The following is a 21,242-nucleotide window of genomic DNA, read 5'->3' on the forward strand; positions in this document are numbered from 1 at the left end:
GGGGGCTGGGGAGGCAGAACTGCAAAGGGGGGAGACGTCGGGTGGACTCCCTTCCTTTCCTTTCCCTCCTCCTCCCCCTCTTCGTTCCAAATTGGGGGCCGGGCCAGGAGGCTCTGATTGGCTGGGGGACGGGCGGCCCGCTCCCCCTCTCTAAGGGGCAGGGTTCCTCCCAGCACTCCATCAGGACCATATAAAAGGGGCCCGGGCCAGTTGTCGGAGCAGACGGGAGTTTCTCCTCGGGGTCGGAGCAGGAGGCACGCGGAGTGTGAGGCCACGCATGAGCCGTCGCTAACCCCCCACCCCAGCCGCAAAGAGTCTACATGTCTAGGGTCTAGACATGTTCAGCTTTGTGGACCTCCGGCTCCTGCTCCTCTTAGCGGCCACCGCCCTCCTGACGCACGGCCAAACGGAAGGCGAGGTCAATGACCAAGAGGGAGACAGTAAGTTCCAAACTTTTGGGAGTCCAAGGCTACTTGGTACCGCGCCCTAAGCCTGATCCAGGGCTTAAACAGAGACTCGGGATGCTTTGGAAACTCAGAGATAAAAAGGGACATGGCGGGGGGGTGGGGGCTCTTCTTCAGCACTCTGGGAGAAGAGGGACTTTACCCTGGTGTGGAGGTTGGGATGAACACTTCCCAGGAGTGGAACGTGAGAATAGAGCGCGTTTTGAGATGGTACAGGAGGAAATCCCGAGCGTGCACTATGGAGCACAACCGGGAAAGTGGGGATCTGGGCGCGGGTACGGGCAGATCACGTCGAAGATGGGGAAGATGAGATAGGGATGCCGAACTAAGGTTTGGAGCCCAAGATGTAAAAGCGATCGGGAAGGCGGTGGGATGATTCATAAGGAAAGATTGTTTGCCTTCTGCACGGGCTAGACAGTTTTCCTGGGACCGCGGGGGTGCTGGGCTGCTGGGGGATGGGATGTGCGGAGTGGGCGGGTTGGAGGACAGAAAGTTTGGCGCGGACTTGGCAGGGCGGCGTCCTTGCGCCCCCTGCTGATTAATACTAAATGCTGCGCTTCTTGGTCGCGCACTTTCCCGCACGGGAGAGGGAGTTGGAAGAAACTGGGTTATTGCCAGGCGTAGACCCCAGTTCTAGAACTGGAAAATCAATTTAGTGATGGGCAACCCCTGCTCCTAAAACAAGTAGCCAGTCCAGGGAAATTAGTCCCTCCCCTTTCCCTTTGCTTAGCGTTGCCCGCCACCTAGTGACCGTCTAAGTAGATGCTAGAGCGATGGGCCTGGCTAATTTCATTATTTGAGGTCTTTGGGTTCTTTGGCTAAAGAGTGACCCGGAAGCACTGGTTGGTTTGGGGGGGGGGGTGATGTTAGCTCCGAAAACAAGATTTTAAGATATTTGAGAGCCGGGGGTTAGGATGTATCCTACTTTTAGAGGAACATTTCAAGTCTCTGGGTGGGACGCCGCTAAAAGTCGCCCCACCCTACTCTGACTCCGCCTACGCCATCCCACCTGCCCAAGGAATGGGGGCGGAATGAGGGCTGGACCTCCCTTCTCTCCTCCCACCAGCTCCTCTGGTCTCCACGCCAAACCACTCCCCACAGCCTGCCCTCTGGATGCGGCCCCAACTACCCGCCCCCGCCCCCCGCCATGGCTTTTTATTTTACTTGGCTTCAGCACCCGTGGGCTGAGGTTGGAGTTGGAAACAACCCGGCCTCGAGCTTTGTTTAAATTCCTGAGAACTGGAAAGAGTTACCGCCGCCCTGGCCAGGGGCCTCGCGCTGTCACTGACGCGGATGCGGAGTTTTTAAGAACTTGGGAGACAGTGGGGAAGGGGGAAGGAGGCGGGAAGGGAAAATCGAAATATGCTTCGTAGAGGGAAAGGGTGTGTAGATCTGGGGTCCCTGGTGCCCCGAGATGAGAGGCAAGGGTCTCGGGTGCCGTTGACAGCCCGCGTCTTCTCCCCCTTGTCCAGTCCCAGGAGTCGACTGCATACAGAACGGCCTCAGGCGCGCTCATAACGATGTCTGGAAACCCACGCCCTGCCAGATCTGCTTGTGCCACAACGGCGAAGTGATGTGCGATGAAGTGGTCTGTCCTAATGACGCCAAGTGTCCGGGAGGCCAAATCCCCCCTGGCGAGTGCTGTCCTGTCTGCCCCGACGACGCCGGTATGATTCAGGCTTTGGCCTAGGGGAGGTCTGGGCCACTCCCGCGCTCTGCTTCTCGGAGGCCTTTGCCACCGGGAGCATCGTTAGCAAACCACCTCTAACTGTGCCTCTTCTCCCCCCCAGCATCACCCACGGACCAAGACCTCACAGGAGTTGAGGTAATCCTGGGCTCTTTACTGTTGCCGTCAAGTCCATCTGTCCATCCTCGCTGTCCTCTCCTTTCTAACCGGCCTCTTGTTTCTTCTCTCCCAACCCCATAGGGACCCAAGGGAGACACTGGCCCCCGCGGCCCAAGGGTAAGCTGGTGGATTCCCTGGGCTTCGGGAGGCTAGAGTGGGCGTGGCTTCTGCCTGCGCTCACCCCGGCCCCGCCCTTGTCCCCTTACAGGGACCCGCAGGCCCCCCTGGACGAGATGGGATCCCTGGAAATCCTGGACTTCCCGGGCCTCCCGGACCCCCTGGACCCCCTGGACCCGCTGGCCTTGGAGGAGTAAGTGGAGAATCAAGTCTCTCCCCAAAGGCCACATGTGCCCCCCTAGCCTATTATTTTTTTGCTGTTGTTGTTGGCAGATGACATAACTTTGTATTTTGAGATAGTCTCAAACTTAACAGAAGAATTGCAAGATTAGTGCAGAGAATTTTCATATAACTATCACACTTAGTCACATCTGCTTTATCAATTTCCATATATACAATATCAGTATTTTTTTCTGAACCATTTGAGGATAGAGGTTGCTGACATGATGTCCCTTTGCTTCTAAATATTCCAGAGCTATTTTCTCAACAAGAACATTTTCTTATGTGACCATAGCACAATGATTAAATTTAACATCCATCCAAAATGATTATCTCATATACAGTCCAATTTTTACCAATATCCCAATAATGTCTTTTATAGCATTTTTTTTCTGATCCAGGATCATGAGTTGCATTTAATCACCATATCTCTTTAATTCCCATGAATGTAGACTATTCCTGAGACTATTTCCTGAGTCTTTCATAAGCACTGAAAGTTTTCTTAAGGCCAGTCATTTTGTTAATCTGTCCTCCTAATTTGTATGATTATATTAGATTCCGGCGATGCATTTTGGGTAGGAAAATCTCATAAGCAATGTTGTTGTCTGACAGAACATCACAAGGGGAAGCACATGTTGCCAGTTTGTCCCATTATTGGATGTGTTTTCTGCTTTTCAATTTCCTGTCCTGTGCTGATTTCTCATGCATTCTCTCTCTCTCTTTTATTTTTTCCAGAACTTTGCTTCCCAAATGTCTTATGGCTATGATGAAAAATCAGCTGGAGTGTCGGTGCCTGGCCCCATGGTGAGCCACCAGGGGGAGCAGAGATGACAGAAGAGGATTGGGATCCAGAGGAGATGGGCCAGAGATATAGGCATATGGGGGTGGCAAGAAGGCTTGGGAAGTAAAGGCTACCACCTTTGGGGCCTCAGCGTCTAGAAAGGCTACATGACAACTATACTCCCAAAGGGGCAAAAGGGGGATAGCAAGACTTCTTCCACATTTTGTTTTCCTACAGAAGTCTCACCACAGCCTCCTTTCTTCTAGGGTCCCTCTGGTCCTCGTGGTCTCCCTGGCCCCCCTGGTGCACCTGTGAGTATCCAAGAGATCTTCATATTCCATCTTGGGCTTTGAACTGTTGGTGGGGAGATTTGGATGAGGGCAGAGAAGGGGCTCAGAGATTTATTGGTGACATGGGGACAGCTTGGCAGACACCTGCCCTTCTGACCTCACCCCTCTCTCCTTATTCTCCAGGGTCCCCAAGGTTTCCAAGGCCCCCCTGGTGAGCCCGGCGAGCCTGGAGCTTCAGTAAGCACTCTCCCCACCTACACACCCTCCTCTGCGAACACGGACTTCTCCCTTGAAATGACCCTCACCTGGGGACCACCTCATCACCTCCTTCTAATCTGAACCTTCCCCTTCTTTTTTTTCCTTGTCCTGGAGATTCTAACCACCTCTCCTTCTATCTCTTCTAGGGTCCCATGGGTCCCCGAGGTCCCCCTGGCCCCCCTGGCAAGAACGGAGATGATGTAAGTAGCCCTAGTGAGAAGATGCCATCTGACCCCATGGCCTCCATGGGTTGGGTCCTGTAATCTCTACCAGGGTGCCCCCCATTACCTTTGGGGCTAATGCCCAGAGGAAGAAAGACAAGTCCCCTGCCACCCTCCACTGTCATGCCCAAGATTGCTCTTGAACAATGATTTACATTTTAATGATGCTTTTCCTAGAATGGGTGACTCTTCCTCCTCTCCCCCAATCATTTTAAATGGATCCCCATATCTCTCTGACTTTCTCAGGTTTAAGTGATCTGGGGGCAAAGAAGATGAGATTAAAATGCTGGTTTCAGAAAAAAAAAAGTTCTGGAGGGACTCAAATGTCACCAAAGAAAGGTGTTCACGGTAGATCTAAACTGAGCTCTAGATTCAAAGAAAGATTTGGGACCCCTGACCTGACCTTCAGCAATCTCAAGAAGACTGAGACCTTCCACACTTTCTCAGCCCCGGGACCTGGGCATGACGGTCTCTTCTCTCCCTCCAGGGTGAAACTGGCAAACCTGGTCGTCCTGGTGAGCGTGGACCTCCTGGGCCTCAGGTGAGTGAGTAAGGGGTTGAGGCCAGACCCCTCCACATCACTGCATCTCTGCCTTTAGAAAACTTTCAGTGTTATGAAAGTTATTCTAATGGCTTTTCCTTGTCTCCTTTGCTTTTCTCTCCAGGGTGCTCGTGGATTGCCTGGAACAGCTGGCCTCCCTGGAATGAAGGGACACAGAGTAAGTCCCCTTTGGGTCATCTAAGCTCCCAAAGTCCTGAACCTTCTATCATTCCTGCCCCTTCCCCAACAGATCCTGGTATGCATCTTGGTGGGTGGCAGCTACAGAAATCCCAAGGGGTGTGGGGGGAGATATGTGAAAGAATTTCCTTCCATGGGCATGAAATCCCAGTAAAGAAACTGGAGGGATATTGGGCCATTTGGGGTTTAGTCTAGCTCAGAGACAGAGGAATGGCTCTGGTGGCCTCCTGAAGCTCCTTCTCAGATCTGGGTGGGTGTCTAGGTGGTCTACCTCCTCCACAGGATCTCACTTTGGGCCTCTTTCCTATATTAGGGTTTCAGTGGTTTGGATGGTGCCAAGGGAGATGCTGGTCCTGCTGGTCCCAAGGTAAGAGGCTGTGGGAATGTCCAGGTCCCCTGCCTCCCCTATCCAGTCCCACCATGCATGAATTCCTCACTCTATTCTCTGTCCTGTAGGGTGAGCCTGGTAGCCCTGGTGAAAATGGAGCCCCTGGCCAGATGGTGAGTGAATGCGTACAGTTCTCGAGGGAAGAGGAGCTGGGTACTGGGGCAAGATGGCGGCTTGGGGGACCAGGAGGTTGACTTCCATCTCACTCGGCTTCTCTTGGTTTGGTTGTTAGGGCCCCCGTGGTCTGCCTGGTGAGAGAGGTCGCCCTGGAGCCCCTGGCCCTGCTGTAAGTATTCCTGGATCCTTGGGGGATCCCTAGGCTCTGGACAGTGCTCCCCCACATCTGCAGGGACTAGCCAGCACTCAGTGGACATAATTGGGGCTTCCCCTCTCTCTTGCAGGGTGCACGTGGAAATGATGGTGCTACTGGTGCTGCTGGTCCTCCTGTGAGTATGGCCCTTGGACTTAAGGCCTGGGAACAGGGAGGGTCTCGGTGTTGGCTCTTGGTTCTGGAACCAGCAGTGGGCTATGAGGGTCTGACACCTCCTCTGTCCCAGCACGTGCCTTGCAATTGACTCTTTCTGCTTGCTAATGTCTCCATTTCATTCACAGGGTCCCACTGGCCCTGCTGGTCCTCCTGGTTTCCCTGGTGCTGTTGGTGCTAAGGTGAGACCCCTGCCCTCCTCTGAACACTATTCTCACTGGCCAAGGGATGGCTGTCTCCCTGCTCCCCAAACCAGAGGAATCCAGAGAGGCAAGAGGGAAACTTAATATCAACACCTTTGTCCTGATGTCCACTTCCCAGATCCTAGAGTCCTCATTCTTGGTCTCCTGTCCCTGTCTCTCCTCCCCCTGCCCTGCCCCCTGCCCCTCACCATCCAGAGGTAAGGTTGGGTTCCCCTGTATGGTCTCTGATGTGACCTTCCTTCTGATCCAGGGTGAAGCTGGTCCCCAAGGAGCCCGAGGCTCTGAAGGTCCCCAGGGTGTTCGTGGTGAGCCCGGCCCCCCTGGCCCTGCTGGTGCTGCTGGTCCCGCTGTAAGTGTCATCTCTTAGTGTCCCCTGAGCCATTTTCCAACCTTAGAGACATTTCCTCTTGCTCACCCTCCTTTCTCTGTGCCACAGGGAAACCCTGGTGCTGATGGACAACCTGGTGCTAAAGGTGCCAACGTAAGTATCCTGCCAGGTCTCAGTGCTCCCCTGGCGCCCACCTGCCTCCCCCCTCTGTCCTCCAATCCTTTACTCAACTGTGTATCTTGCCTCTCACAGGGTGCTCCTGGTATTGCTGGCGCTCCTGGCTTCCCTGGTGCCCGAGGCCCCTCTGGACCCCAGGGCCCCAGCGGTCCTCCTGGTCCCAAGGGTAACAGCGTAAGTCCACACCTCTCCAGAGCACTGACTCCAGAGCGCCCCCTGTGGGGAGCATGAAAACGAACGCCACCTGGCCCTCAGCTCATCCTCTCCTTCTCCCACACAGGGTGAACCTGGTGCTCCCGGCAACAAAGGAGACACTGGTGCCAAAGGAGAACCCGTAAGTCCCACACCAACACTCCCGCCCTGTGACCCCTTGAGGGAGATCCGGGCAGGGTGGGTGCCCCTTGTCTGTTGGGGAGGCCCTGGTGCTGGAGGCCCAGCCTCCGACAGGCTCCAGGGCTGGCACCAGGATGGCTCCTCATCAACGTCACCTTCCCTGCCTGCTCCAGGGCCCCACTGGTGTTCAAGGACCCCCTGGCCCTGCTGGGGAAGAAGGAAAGCGAGGAGCCCGAGGTGAACCTGGACCTGCTGGCCTGCCTGGACCCCCTGGCGAGCGTGTAAGTGCTTTCCCCTTCTCTGCCCCCAGCTGCCCTGGACTGTGACTCTGGGCTCACCAGCCTCTTCTCCTTCTGCAGGGTGGACCTGGTAGCCGTGGTTTCCCTGGTGCAGATGGTGTCGCTGGTCCCAAGGTAACCTCTCTTCACTGCTGGGAGGCTGGCCCACCACCCCCTGGCCATCACCTCCCTCCCAGCGCCACCCCATGGTCATGAGCTCCCCCCTGTGGCTGCTGCCCCCTCCCAAGCAATGCCCCTCAAAGCCCACCTGAACCAGCTGCCCGCCCCTGCTGGGAGGAAGCACCCACTGGCCCATAGAACCAGGCCCAGCTCAAGACCTCATGCTTCCTGTGACTTCCTCCCCACCAGGGTCCTGCTGGTGAACGTGGTTCTCCTGGCCCTGCTGGTCCCAAAGGTTCTCCTGGTGAAGCTGGTCGCCCTGGTGAAGCTGGCCTGCCTGGTGCCAAGGTGAGACCCCAGCCCTCCAGCCCAGCTCAGCCGGGACCCAGCCTTCTGTAGGGTCTGGGAGGAGCACTCTGGAACAGCCCCCCTGGCCGGCCCTTGGAGTCCTTCCTCCCACCATTCACACCTCTGCTTTCCCACTAGGGTCTGACTGGAAGCCCTGGCAGCCCTGGTCCTGATGGCAAAACTGGCCCCCCTGTAAGTATGCCACCCCTGAGGCCTCTACCCATCTCCAGCCTCCCGTCTGCCTCTGTTCTGCCCTCACCACCACCATGTTTCCCACCCTCAGGGTCCCGCTGGTCAAGATGGTCGTCCTGGACCCCCAGGTCCCCCTGGTGCCCGTGGTCAGGCTGGTGTGATGGGATTCCCTGGACCCAAAGGTGCTGCTGTAAGTATTCAGTGCCAGGGACAGATACACCCCAGAGGCAAGAGCCTTGGACTCTAGGCCCAGCTCTGATGACTTGCTGTGTGACCTACAGTGACTCATTGCCCCTCCTGGCACCTCGAGCGTTGCTCTGCCCCTGGAAATAAATATCACTGGTGCCTTCGCTCCACAGAAAGCATGGTCCTTCTATGATAGTGGCCCCCAAATTTGATCTTTTGGGGGCTTCATAAGGAGATCCCAGAGGAGATAAAAGCCCTTTGCAGTTCAGATCACGGCAAGCATATAACAGGGAGAAGGAAAGCAAGGGGGAAAAGGGGGGGGACTGAGAGGGCATCTTGGGGGGTGGCAGGGAGCTAAGGGACCAAGCACTAAAAACCAGCAAAGCACTCCCCAGGGGACCGCCACTTGTGAACAGAGCCTGCCCGTTGGCCTTTTCAAAAAGAAAACCCCTTAGAAAAGGATTATAGATGCATGTCTATAATCCTAGTGACTCTAGAGGCTGAGGCAGGAGGATCACAAGTTCAAAGCCAGCCTCAGCAATTTAGTACGGCCCTAAGCAACTTAGCAAGACCCTGTCTCTAAATAAAAGATAAAAAGGGCTGGGGATGTGGCTCAGTGGTTAAGCACCCCTGGGTTCAATCCCTGATACAAAAAGTTTCCCCTCCTTGGGCCTCAACTCTGACCCCCTTCTGCACAGGGAGAGCCTGGCAAAGCTGGAGAGCGTGGTGTTCCCGGACCTCCTGGCGCTGTTGTAAGTCTCTCCTTTCAGTCTCTAGCTCCTTCCCATCCCTGCTCCTCCCCACAGGAGGGACACAGACGTCTGTACCCGCAGCCAGTCTCCTGGCCTTATGAGCCCTTAGGGAGACTGCTGTGTCTGGGAGCCCCAGGCCCTGCCCACTGCCCACTGCCCACTGCCCACTACACCCTTTCCGGCTGCTGCCACCTGAGTTCTTCACCTTCTCCCCACAGGGTCCTGCTGGCAAAGATGGAGAAGCAGGAGCTCAGGGACCCCCCGGCCCTGCTGTAAGTGTCCCAGACTGGGAGGCCTAGGGATAGGGAAAGAAGACCCGTCCTCTTCTCGGCCTTCCCATGACCACAGTGTTCCCTCCATGACAGGGTCCCGCTGGTGAGAGAGGTGAACAAGGTCCTGCTGGCTCCCCTGGATTCCAGGTGAGGCCACATGGTGGTAAAAGGGATTTGGTGAGGGGCCTCCTTGTTCTTTTCCAGATTCTAAACCTTCTTCTTCCCTCTCTATTTCCCACTTACAGGGTCTCCCTGGCCCCGCTGGTCCTCCCGGTGAAGCAGGCAAACCTGGTGAACAGGTAAGTAGTAGCAACTGGCCAGAGGTCTGAGGAATGCAGGAAATACAGAGGAATAGGCCACAGCCCCTAGCTAAAGTAGATGACCAGCAGCTAGAGGAATTAAGGGTAAATACCTAGAAGGACTTCCTATCTTGAAGGGAGCTACACAGAGGGATGCGGGTGCTATATGATATAATCTGTAAGGAGCCGCATGGCTCCTAGGCTGGGTGACATTTTTAATGAGTTGCTGGAACACTCTGGCTTTCCCTCAAGCCTTCTGATTGCCATTCTGGGAAGAAGGGAGCTCTTTGACAAATCTTGGGGAGTTGAGGGGCTGTTTGGGGAAGCTCCCAGTTCCATGCTGAGAAGTTCATCTCTACTCAAGGGCCCTAAGGGCCAGCCTCCAGGAACAGGGACAGGAGTTCTTTCTTGTGGGGAGGACCCTAGTGGGTTGTGCTCACCGTCACTCTCCCTCTCTCCCTCAGGGTGTTCCTGGAGATCTTGGTGCCCCTGGTCCCTCTGGAGCAAGAGTAAGTAGACTCTCTCTCCCTGCTCCCGCCTCCATGCGTTGGGCCTGGGCTGGGCCTGTCTCTGGAGCAGCCATCTCATGGCCTTCCTTCCCCTCTAGGGCGAGAGAGGTTTCCCTGGTGAGCGTGGTGTGCAAGGTCCCCCTGGTCCTGCTGGTCCTCGTGGGTCCAACGGTGCTCCTGGCAACGACGGTGCCAAGGTGAGGGAAGGGTGACACTGGGATATGGGGGTGGGGGTGCTGCACTCAGCCTCCAGCCTCAGCTCTGAGTCTTTCCTCTTAGCTGACACCTGTCTTTGGCCTTAGGACCAAGTCTGGGAGATGTCAAGAGGGGCTCAGGGCTTGTGACCCACTTTGGGGCCCTGGGTCTCACTCCAGTCTTCTTGGTTGTCATTTAGGGTGATGCTGGTGCTCCTGGAGCTCCTGGAAGCCAGGGTGCCCCTGGTCTTCAGGGAATGCCTGGCGAACGTGGTGCAGCTGGTCTTCCAGGCCCCAAGGGAGACAGAGTAAGTTCAACTTCCGCTTCCCATGAGCCTCCTGGCTCCCGTCTCTCCCGTTGCTTTGGATCCCTCAGCATCTCTCCTTCTCCTGGGGTCCTTCCCTCTTGCCCTTAATTTTCCCTTCTTCCCCTCTCTCTCCTTTACTGGCAAATCCTCTGACTTCGATCCTGTCCCTTTTCCCCATGAGTCACTATAGTGATGACAGGTGGGACATGTCCCTGATGGAGGCCTCCTTATTCATCCCCTGCGCGAGTCAGGGGCCTCTTCACCTACATTCTGCCCACATCCCCAGACAGGCCCTTCCCTCCCCCCCAGAATGAATCTTGTATCCTCAGCATGGGCAGAGTGGTGCAGAGCTGGCCAGGGCCTCTCGGGGCTCCTGGACAAAAGCAGAATGCTACAGGTCAGCTCCTGGCCCCACACTGGAAGTCTCAGGCTTTCCCCTGTCTTTAGGGTGATGCTGGTCCCAAAGGTGCTGATGGTTCTCCTGGCAAAGATGGCATCCGTGGTCTGACTGGCCCCATTGGTCCTCCTGGTCCCGCTGGTGCTCCTGGTGACAAGGTGAGTGGCCACCCCTTCCTCTTCTTTCCTAACACACCTTCCCCAGCAAGCCTGGGCAGGGCTCTGAGGGGTAGACAGGTCCTGCTGTACCAAGTGAGTGGCCTAGGAAGCTGGAGGGACCAGTGGGGGGAGGCTCTCCTGGGCTCCTCTGCCGGGAGCACTCGGTATGGCCCCTGACCATGAGCCTCTTGTCTTTCCTTCTCAGGGTGAAACTGGTCCCAGCGGCCCTGCCGGCCCCACCGGAGCCCGTGGCGCCCCTGTAAGTATAGAACCACCTGTTACAACCCACGCTCAGCCCTCTGCCCTCTGCCTTCTCTTTGTCCCTCTTCACGGTCCCCTCCCTTTTCTACTTTCCACCTTTCCCCACGTTGTGACATCTTTCCAATTCGCCTTCTTTCCTTCCAGGGAGATCGTGGTGAACCTGGTCCCCCTGGTCCTGCTGGCTTCGCTGGCCCCCCTGTGAGTATCAAGATCCCCTTCATTCCCCATCACCAACTGGGACATGGATCATGGGACCCTGGGTGACAGAATGAGGACAGAGAGTCCGGGGAGAAAGGTGGGGAGGGATCGTCTCCTGCCCAAACATCTCCCTGCTCTGGTCGCTGTCCCCCACAGCCCAGAGACACCCCCCACACACACCCCGCTGTGGCTGTATCTTCTCCGCTCACTGCTCTCTCTCTTCCCCAGGGTGCTGATGGTCAACCTGGTGCTAAAGGTGAACCTGGTGATGCTGGTGCTAAAGGCGATGCCGGTCCTCCTGGCCCTGCTGGACCCGCTGGGCCCCCCGGCCCCATTGTGAGTACCTTACCCCCTGCTGGTGAAGCTGCCAGCAGCCTTGGACCCGGGGCTGGCGTGGGCCTCACACCTCTGCTCTTTCCTGCAGGGTAACGTTGGTGCTCCTGGACCCAAAGGTGCTCGCGGCAGCGCGGGTCCCCCTGTGAGTATCACCGGCCTCTCCGCGGAGCCTCCCCAGAGCCAGTGTTCCGAGGGGGCTGGGCCAGGTGAGGTGACAGTTCTCCTGACTGTGCTGTGTTCTTTCTTACCAGGGTGCTACTGGTTTCCCTGGTGCTGCTGGCCGAGTCGGTCCCCCTGGCCCCTCTGTGAGTATCCGTGTGGAGCCGGGGCAGCAGGGGCACTCTGTCAGGAGGATGGCGGGCCCCTTGGAGGCCTCTCTGATGCTTCAGAAGTCACAGGAGTCTGACAGCCCCTCCTGTCCTCATCCAGGGAAATGCTGGACCCCCTGGTCCTCCTGGCCCTGCTGGCAAAGAAGGCGGCAAAGGTCCCCGTGGTGAGACTGGTCCCGCTGGACGTCCTGGTGAAGTTGGTCCCCCTGGTCCCCCTGGCCCTGCTGGTGAAAAAGGATCCCCTGGTGCTGACGGACCTGCTGTGAGTGCCAGCTAAGAATTCTGAGGCTCTGGGGGGTGTCCAGAGCTGGGGAGTGGACCCTGTGTCTCTGTGAGGCACCTCACCCACCTCTGCCTCCCACAGGGTGCTCCTGGTACCCCTGGACCTCAGGGTATTGCTGGACAGCGTGGTGTGGTTGGTCTGCCCGGTCAACGAGGAGAAAGAGGCTTCCCTGGTCTTCCTGGCCCCTCTGTAAGTGCCCCCTCATCTTGGAATCCCCAAGAACCATCCTAGGACTTGAAGGGTACCGGATAGGGGTGGGGACCAAGGAGGACAGATCTGATAGAGGTGGTCTCAGCCCCCACACCCTGTCTCTGGCCTGACTCTTTCCTTTCTCTTAGGGTGAGCCCGGCAAACAAGGTCCTTCTGGAGCAAGTGGTGAGCGTGGCCCCCCTGGTCCCATGGGCCCCCCTGGATTAGCTGGACCCCCTGGTGAATCTGGACGTGAGGTGAGCAGCCCCTAGCCTCTGAGTCAGTGTCCACAGCAGGGCCTGTGGGTCTGTCCTGAGCTTTCTTCCTGGTGGACTCACCTCTCTCCCTTTCTCTTCAGGGAGCTCCTGGTGCTGAAGGTTCCCCTGGTCGAGATGGCTCTCCTGGCCCCAAGGTAAGAGAGCTGCAGCCCTGCCTGCCGCCCCTGCCACTGACCCGCCCAGCCTGGCCCCTTCAGCTGGGACTGGCCCCATGCCCCTGCTCTCCCCTCCTAGGGTGACCGTGGTGAGACTGGCCCTGCTGGACCCCCTGGTGCTCCTGGTGCTCCCGGCGCTCCCGGCCCCGTTGGCCCTGCTGGCAAGAGTGGCGATCGTGGTGAGACTGTAAGTGGCTGGGCTCAGCTCAGGCTGGGAGCCCTCCAGGCCTGGGGATAGACAGCTCCCTTCCTTGGGCTGCGGGAAGAGAGGTCTTGTAAGATGTCAAGGCCCCCAGCCTCCCTGGAAAAACTGACCTCGAGGCCCTACTCCAGACAAGCCCCCATCTCCCCCGAGGAATGGGGTTCACCCCATCTCACGTGAAGCCTGGCTTTGGGGAGGTTCGTCTGGGAGTCAGGAGAGAGAGCCACAGTGGAGGGACCCAGCTGAGGGGAGGCAGCCTCAGCATCTCCTGGCCAGCATCTAATGATCTCTCTGCTCTCCCCAGGGTCCTGCTGGTCCTGCTGGTCCCATCGGCCCCGCTGGTGCCCGTGGTCCCGCTGTAAGTACCATGCCAACCCCCATGCCCCTGTACCCTCGCCCGGATGTGGACAATGCCCTCACTGAGCACCGACAGAACTTCCACCTGACGGCCTGGCCCCTCCTCTCTCCTAGGGACCTCAAGGCCCCCGTGGTGACAAGGGTGAGACAGGTGAACAGGGCGACAGAGGCATAAAGGGTCACCGTGGCTTCTCCGGTCTCCAGGGTCCTCCTGGCCCTCCTGTGAGTATGCACGACCGCCCCCACCCCCAGTCCCCCACTGCCTTTGTGCCTCCTCTGTCATCTGCCCAGACTGTGCTACTCAGTGATGGGGGGCAGGAAACCTATGCCCCACTCTCTCTCCCTCTGGATAGACATTCTGTTACCTCCCTAGTGAGGACTCAAGTTTGAAGATTTGGGGCATTTCCAAGTAACTTCCCAGAGGGAGAGAGGTGCACAGAGAGGGGTTGTGGGAGAGGTCTCAGCACACACGGACAGCCTGGGGCTAGACTTCCAGAATACGGAGGGGGCTGCCCACACTGCCCCTCACCTCCCCAGCCATGCATCCAGGTGGCCTGTGATCCACGTGTGGCCTGAACCTCCCTTGCTTCTACCTTTCAGGGCTCCCCTGGTGAACAAGGTCCCTCTGGAGCTTCTGGTCCTGCTGGTCCTCGTGTAAGTCATGATTTTCATTTTCTCTGCCTGGAACCCCAGTCCAGGCTCACCTTGGGGCCCTTTGCCAGGGACATAGGCATCCCTGAGTTCCCCAGAGACAAGGAATGGGGGAGGGAAAAGGATCCTGAAAGTCTTCTCCCCGCTGCTCACTCCGTCCCCCACATGTTGTCTCCCGGCCCAGCCCCGGAAACCAGTGAGGCTGCTTCTTAGGGTCAGAGGTGAGACTGGTCCTGTGAGCCACGGGAATCAGAGCCAGCAGGGACAGTGGCGGGCTTCTTGGTGGGGTGGCCCTGGGCTCTCCAGCCGGTTTTCTGCAATGGTTTTCTCCCCCTCCAGGGTCCCCCTGGCTCTGCTGGTTCTCCTGGCAAAGATGGACTCAACGGTCTTCCAGGCCCGATTGGTCCCCCTGGTCCTCGTGGTCGCACTGGTGATGCTGGTCCTGTTGTAAGTAGCCCCACCCTCTCTGCCTCATGGTTCTCCAGCCCCAAGAGTCCCCGGACACTGGTAACTGCTGATCTCCTCTGTTTCTATGCAGGGTCCTCCCGGCCCTCCTGGACCCCCTGGTCCCCCTGGTCCTCCCAGCGGTGGTTTCGACTTCAGCTTCATGCCCCAGCCACCTCAAGAGAAGGCTGGTGATGGCCGCTACTACCGGGCTGATGATGCCAATGTGGTCCGTGACCGTGATCTTGAAGTGGACACAACCCTCAAGAGCCTGAGCCAGCAGATCGAGAACATCCGCAGCCCTGAAGGCAGCCGCAAGAACCCTGCCCGCACCTGCCGGGACCTCAAGATGTGCCACTCTGACTGGAAGAGCGGTGAGAGCCCCAGCTGCCCATTATCTCCGTCTCCTGCCATCTGTGTCCCACCTCCCATATGTTACTGGCCACCCACCTCCCCTAACTACTTGTCCTGCCCCACTGCAGGAGAGTACTGGATTGACCCCAACCAAGGCTGCAACCTGGACGCCATTAAGGTCTTCTGCAACATGGAGACAGGTGAGACCTGTGTGTACCCCACTCAGCCCACCGTGGCCCAGAAGAACTGGTACGTCAGCAACAACCACAAGGAAAAGAGGCACGTCTGGTTCGGCGAGAGCATGACCGGTGGATTCCAGGTGCGTGAGCTGGACCCTAGAACCACTTTCAGGAGATGGGCTAGCTGAGTCAGGAGGGAGAAATCCTGGAGTGGACAAGGTCTTCCCCAGGGGCAAGTGACACCCTTCTTGACAGAAAAGTTAGTTGGACTGGGTGCCATGTTGCACACCTATAATCCCAGAGACTCAGGAGGCTGAGGCAGGAGGATTCTAAGTTTGAGAGCAGCCTGGGGAATTAGCAAGACCCTGAGTCAGAATTAAATTTTTTAAAAAGAGCTGGAGGTATCACTCTTGGGTTCAATCCCTAGTCCTCAAGGGTAGGGGGATGGAGGGAGTTAGTTGGGAATACTCTGTGCAAAGACTCAGGAGCAGGGAGGCCAGGGACTAGAGGCCCCCATGTGGTCACTCACTCTTCACTCTCTCTCCTCCCCCACAGTTCGAGTATGGCAGCGAGGGCTCCGACCCTGCTGATGTGGCTATCCAACTGACCTTCCTGCGCCTGATGTCCACGGAGGCCTCCCAGAACATCACCTACCACTGCAAGAACAGCGTGGCCTACATGGACCAGCAGACTGGCAACCTCAAGAAGTCCCTGCTCCTCCAGGGCTCCAATGAGATCGAACTCCGGGGCGAGGGCAACAGCCGCTTCACCTACAGCACCATCTATGACGGCTGCACGGTAAGACCCCAGGCCCTGGCAGGGCCCCGCCCCTCTGGGCCTTGACTTTGGGGGCAGGGTGGCTCCCCTCTGTTCATCATCCCCATGTGTAATGGCCCTCTCCCTTTACCTCCCCTCACTCCAGAGTCACACCGGAACCTGGGGCAAGACAATCATCGAATACAAAACCACCAAGACCTCCCGCCTGCCCATCATCGATGTGGCCCCCTTGGACATTGGCGCCCCAGACCAGGAATTCGGCATGGACATTGGCCCTGCCTGCTTCGTGTAAACTCCCTCCACCCCAACCTGGCTCCCTCCCACCCAGCCCACTTTCTCCCCATTCTGGAAACAGACAAACAACCCAAACTGAAATCCCTCCAAAATTCAAAAAATGGGAGACAATTTCACACGGACTTTGGAAAATATTTTTTTTCCTTTGCATTCATCTCTCAAACTTAGTTTTTATCTTTGACCAACTGAACATGACCAAAAACGAAAAATGCATTCAACCTTACCAAAGGGAAAAAAAAAAAAAGAATAAATAAATAAGTTTTTAAAAAAGGAAGCTTGGTCCACTTGCTTGAAGACCCATGTGGGGGTAAGTCCTTTTCTGCCCATTGGGCTTATGATACCCCAATGCTGCCCTTTCTACTCCTTTCTCCACCCCATCTTGGGGCCTCTCTTCCACTGCTCCCCATATCCAGGTCTCCCCCAAAGACACAGAAAACAATGCATTGTCTACCCAGCAACCAAAGGCAATGCGGAAACATCTAAGTGGCCCTGAGCCCCCAGCCCATTTCTCCCACCCAGCACCCCCAAACCCTGGGGGGACCTGGGGTTCTCAGACTGCCAAAGGAACCTTACCCTCTGGCATCCCCTGTCCCCTGCAGCACGCCCCACTTTGTTTTCAAGGGGGCCATGCAGCGGGGAGCCCCTAGCCCCTCACTGGGTTTGGAGGAGAGTCAGGCAGGGCCACAACAGAACAGAGACATCGTGCCAATCTCCCCACGCGTGCGCGCAGGGCTGGGTGGGAGAGATTGTTCTGTTCCTTGTAACTGTGTTGCTGAAAGACTACCTCGTTCTTGTCTTTGTGTCACGGGGGCAACTGTGTGGGGACAGGGATGGGGGCAGGGCGGCAGCAGCTCCCCATTTTATATCAAAGGTGCTACATCTATGTGATGGGGTGGGGTGGGGAAGGAATCTCTGGTGCTATAGAAGTTGAGATGCCTCCTAGACCAGCAAATATTCCTTTGGCTCAGTCTTTTTTAATTCTTTGTTTTCATTCTTTTTCTTTTCCTTTTCTTTTTTGTGTGGATGGGGACTCATGTGAATTTTTTTTTCTGACGGTGCTATTTAACATGGAGGAGAGAGCGCCGGGCTCCAGCCTGCTCCCTCTCGCCTTCTCTCCACTGGCTTCTGGGTCTGCCGCTCTCTGACCTGTCCCTCCTCTGAAACCCTCTCCTTCTGCAGCTGTGCCCCATCCTCCCCACCTCTCCACTGGTCTGTCCTGCATCCGGGTTTCAGAGCACAACTTCCCAAAGCACAAAACAGTTTTTCCCTCTAGGGTGGGAGGAAGCAAGGGAGGAAACGAGACTCTGTACCTATTTTGTATGTGTATAATAATTTGAGATGTTTTTAATTATTTTGATTGCTGGAATAAAGCATGTGGAAATGACCCAAACACCTCAGCAGTGGTCTCCTAATTTCCTCCCTGGGAGCTGGGGGAGGGAGTGGCCTGGGGGAGGGGATGGAGTGGGTGGGCCCATCTCCCATCCCCTGCCCCTACTCTCCGCCCACTCCTGCTACATCCTGCCCTTCACCCTCCTCTCTTGCCTTTCTCCTGCCTTAAGCCTTTTTCTTTCCTCTTGTATTTCTTTCTCTCTTGCAATCCTCTTTGTGGGTTTCCAAATCCTCTTCTCCCCTGCAATGCTGAACAGGTAGCCTACATAGGTCAACGACACACGCGCACGCGTGCACACACACACACACACACACACACACACACAAGCACACGCCCCTTCAGATCCTGGGTCGCCTGGCCTCATGCCTACCCTCCCATGAACACCCATCAGATTTCTACGCTGTGGGCAGGCTGCAGGGCTGGGCTGAAAGAGGTGCTGCCTGTGGGTTCTGGGAGGGGGAGAGACATGGGACTGCTGAGGGGGACCTGGGAGCCCCTCTGCACACCCTTTCCTTGGACAAACACAAAAGGGACATCTGGCCTCTACCCCCTCTTCACACCAAGGAGCCAGCAGTTCAGCACAGGAAGGGGTCTGCTGAGCCTGCTAGTACACCTGGGAGGGACAGCGGGAAAGGAAGGCACTTGCTTGCTCTCGGGGACTATCTCAAGAGTCTCCTGGGGGTCTTGGAGAGTGTCAGTTAAGACTCCTGCAGGTGTTACCCCCAGGACAGTGTAGGGCCCTCTTGGTTTTCTGTATGCCCAGAGCGCAAGATGGCAGGGAGCCGGCAGCCTGTGGAGGTGCCCGGGCCTGCCTCTGACCCTTTTCTTCATATTCTCTCTCTCTCTCTCTCTCTCTCTCTCTCTCTCTCTCTCTCTCTCTCTCTCTCTCTCTCTCTCTCTCTCTCTCTCTCTCTCTCTCTCTCTCTCTCTCTCTCTCTCTCTCTCTCTCTCTCTCTCTCTCTCTCTCTCTCTCTCTCTCTCTCTCTCTCTCTCTCTCTCTCTCTCTCTCTCTCTCTCCTTTTCCCAAATTCTTGCTTTCTCTTCCTCCTTCTCCTCCTCCCTTCTCTTTTCCCTCACCTCTGCCTGCCCCTGGCTGCCCTTGCCTTACAACCTGAAGGGAAGGTGGCCGGCTAGCTCCCGCATCTCAGGAAATAGGGACAGTGGTGTGTGATCAGTGGGGAGCAGAGAATCCAGAGAGTCGGAAACCTGCAGCAAACAGGGCGTCCAAAGGTGGGGAGACAGGGAGACGACAGCTGCCCCCACCCCTGTCCAACATTCCAGAGCCCAAACCTCAAAGGAAAAAGAAGGCTGACCTGTGCACCTCCCTCAGGTCTATGGAGAGAGGCACAAGTCCTCAGAGGCCATCCATTGGCAATGCCAATACTGTGTCTGTCATTGAGTATTCATGGCCATTAATGATGGCCTTTAATAATTCATCATTAGCACCTCTACTATAGTAGAACAGTAGAAAAACGAAATTAAAAATACAGCCTATAAAAGAAGCCTTACTCATATGCAAAATATCCAGAGCTGCATGGGTCCTGTTGATCAGTTTATCGATGCATTTGCTTGGTGATGTGGGTCTGCTTGACACGCTGCCCAGGCAACCCCACCTAACTGAACCTTTGGTGCCCACGACTCTTGCTGTTCAGGCCCCAACCCCATCTGGCCCCATGGGGATCTGAAAGCTTCCTGAGCTCAACATCTAAGCCTCTACCTGGCCAGTACCCACCTGTTCAGGCTCACTGTCCCCTCCCCAGCCCACATCTGTCACTCAAGCCAGAAAAGGTGATCACGATTCCCACATATGCACCCACTACCCGCTTTATGGCTTTTCTTTGCCTGACATGATGTTCCTTCTCTCTGTTTGCTCCATACCGGGTTCAAATATCCCATTGCCCCTGCTCATTCCCCTGTCCACCCCAGACTGAGATTGGCCCTCTGAGCTCACAGAGGCTTCTTCCACATCCATGTCACCACATCCCACCCTGTTCTCCCCAGGCCAGAGGCCAGTCCCTGTGCACAGTCTGTAGATATTAGGGAGAAGGAATAGTAAGAATGTGAGAGAGGCTGGGGATGTAGCTCAGTGGGTAGAGTGCTAGCCTTACATGCACAAGGCCCTGGGTTCAATCCCCAGCACCATCAAAAAAAAAAAAAAAAAAAAAGAATGTGAGAGAGGCGCCCCTTACCTGTGTGCAGGTGTGCTAAGTGTGAGAAAGAGCAGTGAAAACCGCCTGGGGCAGGGGAGCAGAAGGCAATGACGGACGGGTCCTCTACCTGGGCAGTGCCATAGAGTAGCTGTGAATCCCTGGGCTACCAAGCATTTGAAATGTGACTAGTGACTGAGGGATGCAATTCTTACTTTTATTAACTGTCATTAATTTAAGAACTCTGTGGGTCGGTGGCTACTGTCTCAGGCAGCATAGCTCTGAGAGCGTGACCGTGCCTCTCGCCTACATGCCTGAAAATCTGCTTGTGGATGTGTTATTGCGTGTGTGTACCTGTGTGTACCCATCTGTGGGCTGTCGAGGTGGCAGGCCCCACCTTGTGACCTCGTGTCTGTGTCACGTGGTGTGGGGATGGTGTGTGGTTTCAGTGTGTGTTCAGGACAGAAGGGGAGGGGGACAATGGAGCCATTGTACCACACTGCCAACTCAAGCCCTCCTTTCCGCTGACATCACAGCTGCCCTAAATACAGCTGCCAGACCCTGTCCGGGGACCCTCACTGTGTCCTGCGTGGTGGCATGGTGCCTGCTGCTCTCAGCTCTGCTCCTCAGGATTTGCCTTGGTCCTCTCTGTGAGCAGGAAGACTAAGTTCCTATGCTAACTTTTCAGTCAAATCCAGACGGAAAACTCTAGAAAAAGAGGAGCCTTCACTTGAATTTTTAATTTTCACCACTGTCCTGGAACCCTGGGTCCCTTCGGAGGCCTGATCCCATCCGTCTCCTGGCAGGATTTTCTATATCCGTAATCTGGTGGGTTTTCCCTCTTTTTTCCCCCCAGCATCTCACCCCTCAGTTTTCCAGGTCCTCTGACTTTCCTAGACATTGGAGCTGGTGACGGGGAGGAGGGGCGGGGGGAGGGCTGACTCGCTGGAGTGTGGAAGCCTTGGCGTGGGGGTGGGGGCTGCATGTGGGACAACGTGGGGCTGTTCACAAAACCAACACCCACTTGGGGAGGCCTGAGCAATGATGTGAGGAGGTGAGGCAGGTGCCTCTGGGGGTCCCTACTTGGGTCTCCTGGTAGGTGCCCATGAATGGGAATGTGCCTTGCTCTGCCCACCCATGGGTGTCCTATCCATGGCATGAGGTCCCGCACATGTGTGGAGGGGTGTGCGATGGAGAGGTGTGCGGGGCGGGGGGGAGTCTGTACACAATGAGGGCAGCTTTGTCACATGTGGGGCAGTGGAGGAGATGCCATGTGAGCTGTGGAAGGCATGGGTCATAGCATTTGGGACATATGTGTCCATAGGCATAGGAGGGTCTGCCTGTGTGAAGGAGGATGGACCAGATATGAGTAGGGAGGGTGTGGGGAGACGAGGAGAGGGTGAGTGTGGGGACAGACTATCACCTGAAGTCCCAGCACCAGTGGGAGTCCTGGTGCTAGTGAGAAGCTATGTCTCTGTGGCCCTCTCTCTGGGTGTGTGCTCTGGAAGTTACCAAGTTGGGCTGGGTGGCATGTGGATGGCCCAAGAGACAAGACCT

The 21,242-nt window shown here is 56.3% G+C and overlaps 1 protein-coding gene across 2 annotated transcripts; it reads left to right on the forward strand.

Annotated features, from left to right (window-relative positions):
- The first annotated feature begins 203 nt into the window (after window positions 1–203).
- Window positions 204–16,418, forward strand: COL1A1 (collagen type I alpha 1 chain). 2 transcript variants are annotated; one of them, XM_081272985.1, is made up of 51 exons: window positions 204–440; window positions 1,937–2,131; window positions 2,255–2,289; window positions 2,392–2,427; window positions 2,519–2,620; window positions 3,382–3,450; window positions 3,694–3,738; window positions 3,901–3,954; window positions 4,122–4,175; window positions 4,684–4,737; window positions 4,862–4,915; window positions 5,249–5,302; window positions 5,392–5,436; window positions 5,556–5,609; window positions 5,725–5,769; window positions 5,936–5,989; window positions 6,261–6,359; window positions 6,447–6,491; window positions 6,591–6,689; window positions 6,796–6,849; window positions 7,022–7,129; window positions 7,208–7,261; window positions 7,496–7,594; window positions 7,733–7,786; window positions 7,878–7,976; window positions 8,671–8,724; window positions 8,943–8,996; window positions 9,090–9,143; window positions 9,242–9,295; window positions 9,760–9,804; window positions 9,903–10,001; window positions 10,199–10,306; window positions 10,754–10,861; window positions 11,067–11,120; window positions 11,267–11,320; window positions 11,549–11,656; window positions 11,745–11,798; window positions 11,908–11,961; window positions 12,086–12,247; window positions 12,350–12,457; window positions 12,607–12,714; window positions 12,816–12,869; window positions 12,970–13,077; window positions 13,397–13,450; window positions 13,564–13,671; window positions 14,050–14,103; window positions 14,440–14,547; window positions 14,639–14,918; window positions 15,027–15,217; window positions 15,633–15,875; window positions 16,000–16,418. In XM_081272985.1, exons 1-51 carry the CDS (start codon window positions 338–340, stop codon window positions 16,144–16,146), a joined length of 4,389 nt encoding a protein of 1,462 aa, XP_081129111.1. In that variant the 5' UTR covers window positions 204–337; the 3' UTR covers window positions 16,147–16,418. The 2 variants fall into 2 exon arrangements, with proteins under 2 accessions (XP_081129111.1, XP_081129112.1); XM_081272986.1 differs by lacking the exon at window positions 6,591–6,689 and having other exon boundaries at window positions 6,805–6,849.
- The last annotated feature ends 4,824 nt before the right edge of the window (window positions 16,419–21,242 follow it).

Source organism: Spermophilus citellus (genome assembly GCF_964194105.1).
Source record: "Spermophilus citellus genome assembly, chromosome: 17".
Taxonomy (NCBI): domain Eukaryota; kingdom Metazoa; phylum Chordata; class Mammalia; order Rodentia; family Sciuridae; genus Spermophilus; species Spermophilus citellus.